At 41.7% G+C, this 12,286-nt stretch overlaps 1 protein-coding gene across 1 annotated transcript; it reads left to right on the forward strand.

The window, feature by feature from the left end:
* The first annotated feature begins 759 nt into the window (after positions 1 to 759).
* Positions 760 to 1,080, forward strand: LOC102877070 (40S ribosomal protein S17-like). The gene has a single exon (XM_006898077.1). The coding sequence runs from the start codon at positions 760 to 762 to the stop codon at positions 1,078 to 1,080; it is 321 nt and encodes a 106-aa protein (XP_006898139.1).
* Positions 1,081 to 12,286: the final 11,206 nt, after the last annotated feature.

Genomic DNA, 12,286 nt, shown 5'->3' on the forward strand with positions numbered 1-12,286 from the left:
TGAGATGTTGACATATAGGCTTTAGGACCCAGCACTGGTCAACCTTGGATAGGGAGGTTGGAGGCCACCTGCACACTGACCACCTGCCCTCCCTCCTGCTGGTGACCATCCCTGTCTTCGTCTGCAACTTTTGGAGCTTCTCCCTGTGGCCAGGCCTGGAGGAGCACTGAGGTGACCTTTGAAGGGAGGCCTTGAGAAGAATCATGGTCTTTTGTCTTCTTCTCTTGATGGACTTGCACAAGAAATAGCTAGATCAGAAAGAGGTTAACAGCAGCCAGCTGTGAGCTAGCCATCTCTGGGGAAGAGAAGAGAGGATACTAAGGTTAAACATGTAGAGCACCATATTGTATCAGAAAGCAGTTACGTATCATTTAAAGGAACAACATGCAGAGCTTTGTCAGGAGTTTCTTTAATAGAAGGCTCAATTTCAGGAATGGAAAGAACAATACCTTGTACAAAAGTTAGACTTGTAAAAAAAAAAACAAACCCATTAGATTTTTCAGTGTGTACAATAAATCAAGACATGAGCATAGCATGCAAATTTTTTAATAATCAAGAAATATAAAAATATGAAAATCAAGAGACCCACAAGATTCCATCAAGACATGAGACTAAATAATGTTTAAGAGATAATGAAAGTAGCCAAGAACTCTTTCATCAAGGACCTGCCAACGTGGGCCACATTCACATCCAAACTGTGAAGAAGGTGGCAGGGTCATTATGGACAAATAGTAGACGAGACTGAGTAATGACTTCCACATGAACAAGTGTGTGTTTGAGGAGATCACCATTATTGCCTGCCAGAAGCTCCAGAACAAGATAGCAGGCTGTGTCAGACATCTGATGAAGCAGATTCAGAGAGGGCTTGTGAGAGGCATCTCCATTAAGCTGCAGAAGGAGGAGATAGAAAGGAGAGATAATTATGCACTAGAGGTTTCAGCTCTGGATCAGGAGATCATTGAAGTAGATCCCGATACTAAGGAAATACTGAAGCTCTTGGACTTTGGCAGCCTGTCCAAACTGCAGGTCACTCAGCCCACAGTTCGGATGAATTTCAAAACACTATGTGGCACCGTTTAAGTCTTGTCTGCTCTGCTGTAATATTTTCAATAAAGTTGGACACACACACACACACACACACACACACACACACACAAAGTAGCTGAGACAGCTGCAGATAAGAATGAAGAACTCTCAGTCAACTAGCATGCCTCGAATGGAGAAGAGGGGTCATTGCAAAGTTAAAGATCCTCTGGCTTCTTTAAGAAGCCCCCTTTCCAGTTTCTCAATGTGAAAATAATCAATCTCCTACCTTCCAGCTGAATAGCAACTCAAATACAACTCTAGATACACATATTAACCAAAATGGAGACCCTGAAAATTATCTTTGAGCCTTTTCTGCCTTAAATCTAGCCTCAAATTTGGAGACTAAACCTAGATGCCAAAGAGATAAACCAGACTACTTAATAAAATGATGAACAACAAGAACTTCATATAGGTCTATGAAAAGCATCATTTCGGTGATGTCCTTTAAGTCTTAAAGGAAAATCCAGAAAATCTAATAGTACTATAAAATGGAACCATTTCTACTTGCTTTTTTACTTTTGTTGTAAAGATTTATTGACATAAATGAAAGCATTAATGGTGCAAGGTACCCATGTGCTTGAACATTTTCATATTATCAAAGCAGAGACTTTTTGTTACGGTAGAGTTGTGCTAGAACTTAAGTAAACAAAGCAAAAATCTTTGCTTTTAAAGCAAACTCATGCATATTTTTTGGGAGCTTTAGTGGTCTAGTGGGTAGTGAGTTGTGCTGCCAATCCAAAGGGAGGTTTTTGGAATCCACCCGCTGAAGAAAGCAAGAGAGATGGGCAGTCAATTTCCATGAGATTTACAGCCCCTGAAAACCACCTGGAGGGTCAGCTAAGAGTTGGTTCTGATTTGACAGCATTTAACAGCAGCAGCAATGCATATTTTAAATGTTAATGAGCCAGAAACTTCAGAAATATGGAAATACGGCGTTGGGGGGCATTATGGCTGTAGTAATTTGCTTTGTTGACCGTGAGAACAGTCAGTCAGCCAATACCTTTTTAAAAATTTATTATTCTTTTTGTGTGTACCGCCAAACTGGATCTGACTGGTACAGCAGGAGATTACCCCTCCTTCTCCAGCAGAGCATCTGTTGGATTTGAACCACGTACCTCTGGGATTGCAGTGCAGCTTCTTGCCACAAGGCCACCTGAGCTCCCTCAGCCAAAACCTTTTTATATATTAGTATAAAATTCATATACAGTTCTCCTTAATCCAGTGAGCTTTTCTTTTGTATCTTCCCTTCATTTTATGTGTTTGGGGGTTATTCATAAAAAAGAGGGAAAGGGGGTATGGAAGCTAGACACTGAACAGCATTGTCTTCCCCTGCCCCGTAAATGAGACAGGCAGTGTATAGGTGGCTGTCATTTTGAACCATAGAATATTAGAATTGGAGGGGACTTAGAATCTGTTATTCTGAACTCTAGAATGTTAGAATTGGAGGGGTCATAGACTAGCCCTTCAAGCTTACTGCTCCATAAATACTCCTTTGGTGAAACCCCTTGCTGGCAAGTTGATGAGGACTTCTGGTGGCCCCAGGACAGAAAGACAGCACCATGTGGTTTTCAGAGCTACTTCCCTCCCCTCCCCCAGGTTGTTTGGAATGTCAGTCTACTGATTTCTCCATGTAATATCATTGACATTACATTCTTTGAGTACTGCAACCACTCTCACATTTTTCCCGGAGTTTTCCTCTCTTCCTGACAACGAGTCACTGCCTGCCTTTTTCCTGCCTAATCTTTCTAGCTGTTGTTGTTGTTGTTATGTGCTGTTGAGTTGCTTGCGACCCATAGCGATCCTGTGTACAACAGCCCTAAACTCTGCTCTGTCCTGTGCCAATCACACTGTCACTGACACTCCCATCCCAATTATCCCTGTCACTGAATCAATCCACCTCATAGAGGGCCTTCCTCTCCTGCGCTGTCCCTCCACCCTCCCAAGCATGATATCCTTCTCCAAGGACTGGTCTCTCCTCACAACATGTCCAAAGTATGTTAGAGCCTCAGAATCCTTGCCTCCAAGGAGCCACCCGGTTTAACCCTCTCCAGGACAAATCTGTTTGTTTTCCTAGCAGTCCATGGTATTCTCAATACTCTTCTCCAGCACCACAGCTCAAAGGCATCAATTCTCCTTCTATCCAACTTGGTCATTGTCCAACTCTCTGATGCATAACAAGTGATTGTGAAGACCATGGCCTGTATCAGATGCACCTTAGTCTCCAGAGAGACACCATTGCTCTTCAGTACTTTGGAGAGGTCCCTAACAGCAGACTTTCCCATGGCAATGCGCCTTTTAATTTCCTGGCTGCTGGTGCCAAGACTGTTGACTGTGGGGCCAAGCAAACTAAAGCTGTGTACAATCTCACTCTCTCAGTCATCCATCCTGATGCTGCCAATTAGTCCAGTGGTGAGAATCTTTGTCTTCTTGACATTGAGCCTCAATCCATATTGTAGGCTGCAGTCCTTGACACTCTGCAGCAGGCGCTTCAGGTCCTCTCCAGTTTCAGCAAGCAGGGTTGTGTCATCCACATAATGCAGGTTGTTGATAAATCGTCCACCATTCTTGACCTCACATTTCTCCTCATAGAGCCCAGCCTCCCGGATAATCTGTTCTGCATATAGGTTGAAAAGGTATGGAGATAGGATGCATGCCTGGCATATGCCCTTCCCAATTTTGAACCATGCAGTGTTCCCTTGCTCTGTTCTGACGACTGCCTCCTGGTCCAAGTATAAGTTTCTCATTAGAACGATCAAGTGTTCTGGGATTCCCATTCTTCTTGGAGTCAGCCATAGTTTGTTATGATCTACACAGTCAAATGCCTTTGCATAGTCAATGAAACACAGATAGACATTCCTCTGGTATTCCCTGCTTTCAGCCAAGATCTATCTAACATCAGCTACAATAACCCTAGTACCACAACCCCTTCTAAACCCAGCCTGGACTTCTGGTAGTTCTCTGTTGATGTGCTGTTCCAGCCATTTTGGCTAATCTTCAGTAAAATCTTGCTTGCATGTGAAATCAGTGAGATTGTTCTGTAGTTTCCACATTCTGTTGGGTCACCTTTCTTTGGGATAGGAACAAATATAGATCTCTTCCAGTCAGTTGGCCAAGTGGTTGTTCTCCAGATTTCTTGGCACAACTTGGTGAGCACACCCAGGGCAGCATCTGTTAGCTGAAATATGTCAATTGGTATACCATCTATTCCTGGAGCCTTATTTTTTGCCATTTCCTTCAAAGCAGCCTGAACTTCTTCTTTCATCACCATAGGCTCTTGCTCATATGTTGTTTCATGAAATTCTTCTGTGTCTTTCTAGCTGTAGCCATTTTAATCTCATTGCTCATATGTTGTTTCATGAAATTCTTCTGTGTCTTTCTAGCTGTAGCCATTTAAATCTCATACAGATAGTGGTTAAAGAGCACAGGGCTCAAAACAAGGCTTTTTTTTACTAGTTGAGCTAAACTATTGTTAACTGTAAAGAACACTACCATCCATTTCTTCTGGTCTCATGGCAAAGGAGGCATGTATTCATAGAGGCAGTTAGTTACACATTCTGTGTCCTCCTCATGCCTTTGATTCCTTCCTCTGTGACTCCAGGGGAGTACAGACACAGGCTGCTACATCTCTCCTGGGGTGGACCTTTCTGCCCATCTTTTCCTTAGAAATATGATGCTTACCTGATGCACCACCAAGGCATTCAAGGAGTGTATGGGAATCCATTTAGCTTTCAGAAGTAAAATAAAGCTTACATAAATTGAGCTACTAAATTCTTCTGTAAATTACATGTTAACACTTACAGATGTGTTGGTTGTTTCCTTTACCATTGCCGTCCAGGTCCACTTGATCCAGTCAGGTTTGCAGGTACATTGCTTTTTGTTCTGCTCCAGTTTCCATATTTACTTTTGTGTTGTAGTCTGTATGCAGAGTGTAGAGAACTGTATCACTTTCTCTGTACATGCACTTGTCTTACAATTCAGAATTGTGGTACCTATTTGGTAGTTGTGCCTTTCCAATTCTAGACACAACAACAACAAAAAAGAGAGAAATGTTCCTTTTCTTTTGAAATGGTCTTTATGCAAGTCTAGAGATTATTCTTTAGTTTGAAATTCTGTATTACTACTTCTATAATGTTAAAATGGCCTTTCTTTTTAAAATTGGTAATATAGTAAGTGGTGAATTTTTCTGTTACTGGTTTTAGAATTCTGTTAGTCAATACTAAATTGACTGCAAAATCATTTGACACTGTGGATCACAGAATGGAAATCCCAGGACACTTGATTTTCAAATTTTCATTGGTTAATTAAATATACATGTTGTTTTTGTTGTTGTTAAGTGCCATCAAGTCACCTGCGAATCAGAGTGATCCTATGTACAACAGCTCTGAACCTTTCTCTATCCTGAGGCAACCTTATTGTCTCTGACACACCTAACACCATTACCCAAGTCACTGAGTCAATCAGGTTCTTCCTCTCTTCCCTTGCAGTGTCCCTCCACCCTCCCAAGCATGATGTCTGGTCTCTCCTTGCAACATGCTCAAAGTATGTCAGACAGAGCTTCAGAATCCTTGACTCCAAGGAGCAGCCTGGTTTCACCCTCTTCTGGGCAAACCTGTTTGGTCTCCTAGCAGTTCATTATGTTCAGTACTCTTCTCTAGCATCACAGCTCAAAGGCATCACTTCTCCTTATATCATTGTAAAGAAAAATAAAGGAAGGAAGTGATGAAGGACTACTGTTTTTACATTCCTTTTTAAACAGTCACTATTCTGGTTCTATAGTCCTCAGAGACTTGCCCTGCTAATCAAAAAGCAACATCTCTCTTACAAGTGGAATCTGCCAGTGGTTTCTGAGGCAAAAGATGGACAATTTCGAAACTTCATGTACTGTGCAGCCTTTGAAGCCCAAGGGAGGGATGGATGTGAGTTGATTCAGACTCAATGGCAATGAGTTTTTTGAGTATTCACATGGTTTTTAAAAAAATTCAAATAACGTTCTTAAATAATGACACGTCCTCCCATCCTTGTTCTTATTAGCTAACTTAGCATTTCCCTCCACTGAATGCCCATGTTGGTTATTCCTTGTGTGCATCTAGCAATTTGTTTATTTCAATTCAAGCAAATATAAATTTATATTCTTACATTACCTCTTTTTGTACAAAAATTACAGACTTTATAGCCATTTTGCACTTTCAGAGCTACTATTTTAGGGAGAAGTCAGGGAAGGCCCCTCTCTGAGAGGATAAAATATAGCAGAGACTTGCTTTAGGTGGGGAAACTAGCCATCTCTCTATCTAATTGGAAAACATTTTAACTAGGTGTGAAGGTGTTGAGGCAGAAAGGGGCCAATGAATTCAAGGGACAACAAAGAAACTACGGAGACTAGAGGTGAATGAGCAAGGGAAAGAATAGGAAGAAAAAGAAGTAGGCTAAATGTTTGGGTTTCAGTGTAAGCACCGTAAGAGTTAGCTATAAGGTTTTGAGTGGGGGGAGTTCAAAAAGGACTAGGTTATATTTTAAAAAGATCACTGCTGTGATTGTTAGTGTTGATTGTGGATCCAAGTAAGATGAAATTGTTGTTAGTTTCAGTCTTTTCTCCATCTATGATGTGTTGCCTTTCAGTCCAGTGGTGAGGATTTTTGTTTTCTTGACATTGAGATGTAATCCATGTTGAAGGCTACAAGTCTTTGGTCTTCTGCAGCAAGCACATCTTCCTCACTTTTAATAAGCAAAGTCTATACTGCTATAATTTTTTTCTTATAACCATAGAGTTATATATAGTATTCTCTGTTTTCACTTTCTAAGTCATTTGAGACATACTTGTCATTTTCACTGACTTTGGATGGTTTTTTCCCTTTCATTTGAGTCTCCCACCCCCCAGTCCAAAGAGCTGTGGATGTCTCTCTGTGTGTAGATTATTGTTCTTCTAGGTGTTTTCGCTTATACTTTAACATGAAAATTTTAAAGTACACAGAGACTGAAAGTGACCACTTACACTTACCACTTAAAATCTACCGTTAACGTTAAACTCTAGCCATCGATCTCTTCATCCACCCATCTTATATTTGGGGTGGATTTTAAGGTAAAATGTAAGAGTCAGTATTTGTGTGTGTGCAGAGTGCTCTTAAAGCGTTGGTGTTAAACATGTTTCACTTTTAAGTTTTCTGAGTGGTTTCTGCTGTTGAAATATTTTCCACCCTACCACTGTTAAATTGAACAGATGATGATTTAAAAATGAAATGCACTATTTCTGACTCCACTAGTATTGCTGTACTCAGTGTGGCTGTAAATAACCAAGTGACAAAAATTACACTGAGCTGTCTCTTTTTGGGGTGGCAGGGAGATGGGAGGCGACTGTGTAGTGTGTGTGTCTACGTGAATGTGCATGTACACGCTCACACACACTTTTAACATGTTGCCGCAAATGACGGTAATACATCGGAGGAAAAAAATGTGTTTCTAAGCACGGTCGTCAATTAAAAGTGTTTGGCAACGTGTTATGATTAAGGAATTTGGGGTGTTTAGAGTTTTAAATTTTTAAAGCTGAAGCATTAATGGAGGAATCAGACACCCTTTCAATTATCTGTCCTTTACCTGTGCCAGGAATTCCATGTTGAATGCTCAATAAAACAGCATAAGATGAGAATGTGCTTTGACCTAAGATTCTAAAGTGGCACATAAATTCTGTAATGTTCAGGACCAGGAATTCAAAACTGCAAAATTGGAGAGAAAGAACAAATAGAATGCAGTTAAATGAAAGATAAGTTTTAGAAGCTTAGTGATGGGCTGGCTAGGGACCCAGGGGGAGGGACTGTGATGTATAGCTGAAGGAGGTCTTGAGATTCCTGTTAACATCATTCAGACCACAGTTCTTTAATAGCATCTGGCATGCTTTTACTAGTGAATTTTAGGTTGATTTTAAGTTAGCGTACCTTCCTCTTGCAAAGATAAAAGGAAGGGGTTATTATTGTGTGCTTTGGAGCTGGGACCTACTCATTGCTGACCTTTTTGAGACAGTTAATCACATGGGAGGAACTGCGCATCTTTCTTCCATGGAGCAGCTGGTAGATTTGAACTGTGTGTCTTTTGGATCACAGTGCAGCTTCTTACCATTAGGCCATCAGAAAGTAAGATATAAGGGTTTTTAATACAAGAATACTATTTGCCAGTCTCCTTTCATCTACTTCTCAAGTATGAGCTTTGCTTTTTAGGATTTCTAATGTCAGACTTTTCCTTTATTTTTCTCTCATTTGTTACCGAGCCCAGTTTGTAGTTCTCTCCACCACTCTGCATTTTAAAACAGCTCATTTCCTGTGCTCTGGTGTATTTATCTATTTCTTTCTCTTTGTTTTTTTTAAGATATATGCCATCAAGTTGACCATGACTCATAGTAACCCTCTTAGCAATGTCTCTGAACCATCAGCAATAGGGTTCCCGAAGGACTGGACCACCAGAGCTCAGTAAGAATAGCATGTGTTTGAATGGAATTCAGTCTGCACTGTAAACTTTTAAATCATGGTAAGAAGTTGGGAATAAAGAGTGGCTTCAGTGTCTTGAAAGGATGGATGGGAATACTGGAAAGGGAAAAGGCTTATTAAGGTCACCTTATAAAACCATTGCCTTCAAGTTGATGGACTCCTAATGACTCTCTGTGTGGTTTCTGAGGCTAGGAATTTTTCTAAGAGAATTTTTCTCCTGAGGAAAACTAGTGGACTCTAATGTTAGTACCTTCAGTTAGTAGTCCAACACTCAGTGCATTACAGCACCAGGGTCACAGTCAATGTAGAGGCTGGGATATGCCAAAGTAGGTGGTAAGGAGAGCAACCCTTGTATTTTGTATTACATTTTATGACATGCTTTATATATAGCATTTTATTTACTCCCCACTGTAAATGTAAATAAGCATCACCTCCCCCTTTAATACTCTTTATTACATACATGTGTGAACGGAGATGTAGAGAATTACTGCATGATTAGTTGTTGTTGTGAGCGATCGAGTACGAACCATAGTGACCCTATGAACTGTGGGTCTGAACGCCGCCCTGTCTTTCGCCATCTTCACACTTCCTGATACACTGGAGCCCATTTTGTCAATTCACCCGGTTGAGGGTCTTCTGCTCCTTCACCGACCCTGTCCTTCCTAGTATTGTGACCCTCTCCAAGAAATTGCCCCTCCTGGCAACATGCCCAAACTATGTGTGGCAAAGCCTCATCATTCTTGCCTGCAAAGAGCATTCTCACTGCACCATTTCCAAGACATATCTGTTTGTTCTTTTGGCTGTCCACAGGGTGTTCAGTACTCTCCAACACCACAGCTCAAAGGCATCAATTTTTCTGCCATGAAAGACCATGGTCTGGGTGAGCTCTGGTGGCCTAGTGGCAAGAAGCTGTACTGCAATCCCAGAGGAGAGTGGTTTGAATCCACCAGATGCTGTATTGGAGGAAGGACAATCTCCTCCTGTACCAGTCAATCCGATTTGATGGTACACACAAAAAAAACTTTTTTAAAAAAGACAGACAGACCATGGCCTGAATCAGACTAAACAATAGTCCTCAAACTGACATCATTACTCCTCAGTAATTTGGATAGTTCCCTAACTGCAGACTTTATCAGTGTGCAGTGTGACTCCTTATTTCCCGACAGTTGCTTGGTTTCTTTGGACTTTATATATATTTTTTCATTTTTAAAATTGATATTTTAACAAAAGTTTGCAGAAAACATGGATCTATATTCATTTATTATTGTCCTTTTTGCTCCCTATACCGCCTCCCCCCGCCCCCAGTTCACGATTTTCTTTTAAAAGAGTCTTTCAAGGGAGCTCTGGTGGCCTAGTGGCAAGATGCTGCACTGCAACCCCAGAGGTACGCAGTTCAAATCCACCAGATGCTCTGCTGGAGAAGGAGGGGGCAATCTCCTCCTGTACGAGTCAGATCTGATTTGACGGTACACATAAAAATAATACAATAAAAAAACTATTCTTTGATTGTTACACAGTGGCCTCCCTCCTCCTGTCCCCCAGTCCACTTTGCTGTGCATCTCTTATTCTGTACTACTGTCATACAAATGGACTTTAATTGTTGTCTGATTAGGCATGGAGCTCTAGGTGCCTAGTTGGTTGCCCATCCAAAAGGCAAGTGCTTCAACGGCAGGTGCTTCACAGGTGAAAGATGAGCAGTCTCCTCCAGGTGATTTGGAACAGAAAATCCACTAGAGTGTCAGCTATGAGTTGATTCCAGCTCCCCAGCGTAAGTGACCGAGTGTGTTAGATGAACGTCAGACTAGGTATTGAAATTGCTGAGTCATCAAGGCAAAGACTGATCGGGTCCTGAAGTTGTTAGATGTCTTCAAGCTAACTGTGACTCATAATGACCCTGAGAACAAAGGATTTGATCCCTGCCCTGTCCTGCATCACCCTCACCATCTCTGTCATACTTGAACCCATTGTTACAGTCACCATATCAGTCCATCCTGTTGATTGTCCCTATGCACTACTCCAGCAGAATTCCCTCTGATGTGACTAGTCTCACTATAAAACAGAACTTTCTTACTGCAGAGGTTTAATACCTTAAAGCCCCAACTCAAAGCCTTGGGTGTACTCTCAAGCCCCTCATCATTAGCAGTCTTAAATGCTACCCAAGTCTTTGTAATTAACTTTTTCCTTGGGGAGAGACTTTTTTTAATTAAATTTTATTAATTTTAATGAACATTTACAGAGCTTTTGGGTTTCCTTCATTCATTGTTACACTATTTTCTCTACCCTCCCCCCCAGTTCATTCCTCTTTTTTTCCCCTTGGGGACAGTGTTAATACCTGATCACTCACTGCCATTGATTCAGTTCATTACCCTCCAACATATTTCCATAGTTGTAAATGGTAACAGTTGTAAAATTGCCTTGCCCATCTTTCTCCCAGGGAGCTGCTGGTAGAGTGGAACTGCCAGAGCCGGGGGACCTTTAGGCTAGTAGCACATCTCACTGTGGGCCAGGCGGTCAGAGCTCCCCATGGCAGGCTCATTTTTTGGGTCTTCTGTTCTCAGATTCTTGGCCTTGCTTTCTTCACTTCCTTGGCAGTTTTCTGATGCTTTCAAATAGATTTGAAAGACTGTTATTTGAGAAGAGAGTTTGTACAAAAGAGTTTCTCTGCATTTGCACAAAGCACCATTTTATTTAATATTGTGGTCGTGAGGAGAGATTGTGCTTTAAAAGAGAATAATATACAGAAATTCTTTTTAAAAATATACATGCACACATATACATACTTCAAGATAGAGGTATATATGTCTCTATGTGTGTGTCTGTCTCTCTATTTATATTGATAGATTCCATGTTCTATTTATTAATAGATGTCTGCAGCTGTTTCTCCTCACTTTGAGTCTTGCCACACCAGCAAATGCAAGTTATTCATTGGATGAAAGCTGTATTCCATCACATCTTTATGATGAGACTCTACTGCTAGATGTGCAGGCTGGGTTTAGAAGGGGTGGTGGTACTAGGGACAGTGTGTTGTTGTTGTTGTTATGTGCTGTCGAGTCGCTTGCGACTCATAGCAACCCTATGTACAACAGCCTTAAAGTCTGCTCTGTCCTGTGCCAGTCACACTGTCTCCGATACACCCATCCCAATTACCCCAGTATGTTGTTGTTGTTGTTGTTGTTATGTGCCGTCGAGTCGCCTGCGACTCATAGCGACCCTATGTACAACAGCCCTAAACTCCGCTCTGTCCTGTGCCAATCGCACTGTCTCTGACACTCCCATCCCAACTATCCCAGTCACTGAATCAATCCACCTCATAGAGGGCCTTCCTCTCCCGCACCGTCCCTCCACCCTCCCAAGCATGATGTCCCTCTCCAAGGACCGGTCTCTCCTCACAACATGTCCAGAGTAAGTTAGACGGAGCCTCAGAATCCTTGCCTCCAAGGAGCCACCCGGTTTAACCCTCTCCAGGACAAATCTATTTGTTTTCCTAGCAGTCCATGGTATTCTCAGTACTCTTCTCCAGCACCACAGCTCAAAGGCATCAGTTCTCCTTCTATCCTCCTTGGTCATTGTCCAACTTTCTGATGCATAACAGGTGATTCTGAAGACTATGGCCTGTATCAGATGCACCTTAGTCTCCAGAGAGACACCACTGCTCTTCAGCACTTTGGAGAGGTCCCTAACAGCAGACTTTCCCATGGCAATGCGCCTTTTAATTTCCTGGCTGCTGG

Source organism: Elephantulus edwardii, unplaced genomic scaffold, assembly GCF_000299155.1.
Source record: "Elephantulus edwardii isolate Elephantulus edwardi_28Jun2011 unplaced genomic scaffold, EleEdw1.0 scaffold00219, whole genome shotgun sequence".
NCBI classification, from domain to species: Eukaryota; Metazoa; Chordata; class Mammalia; order Macroscelidea; family Macroscelididae; genus Elephantulus; species Elephantulus edwardii.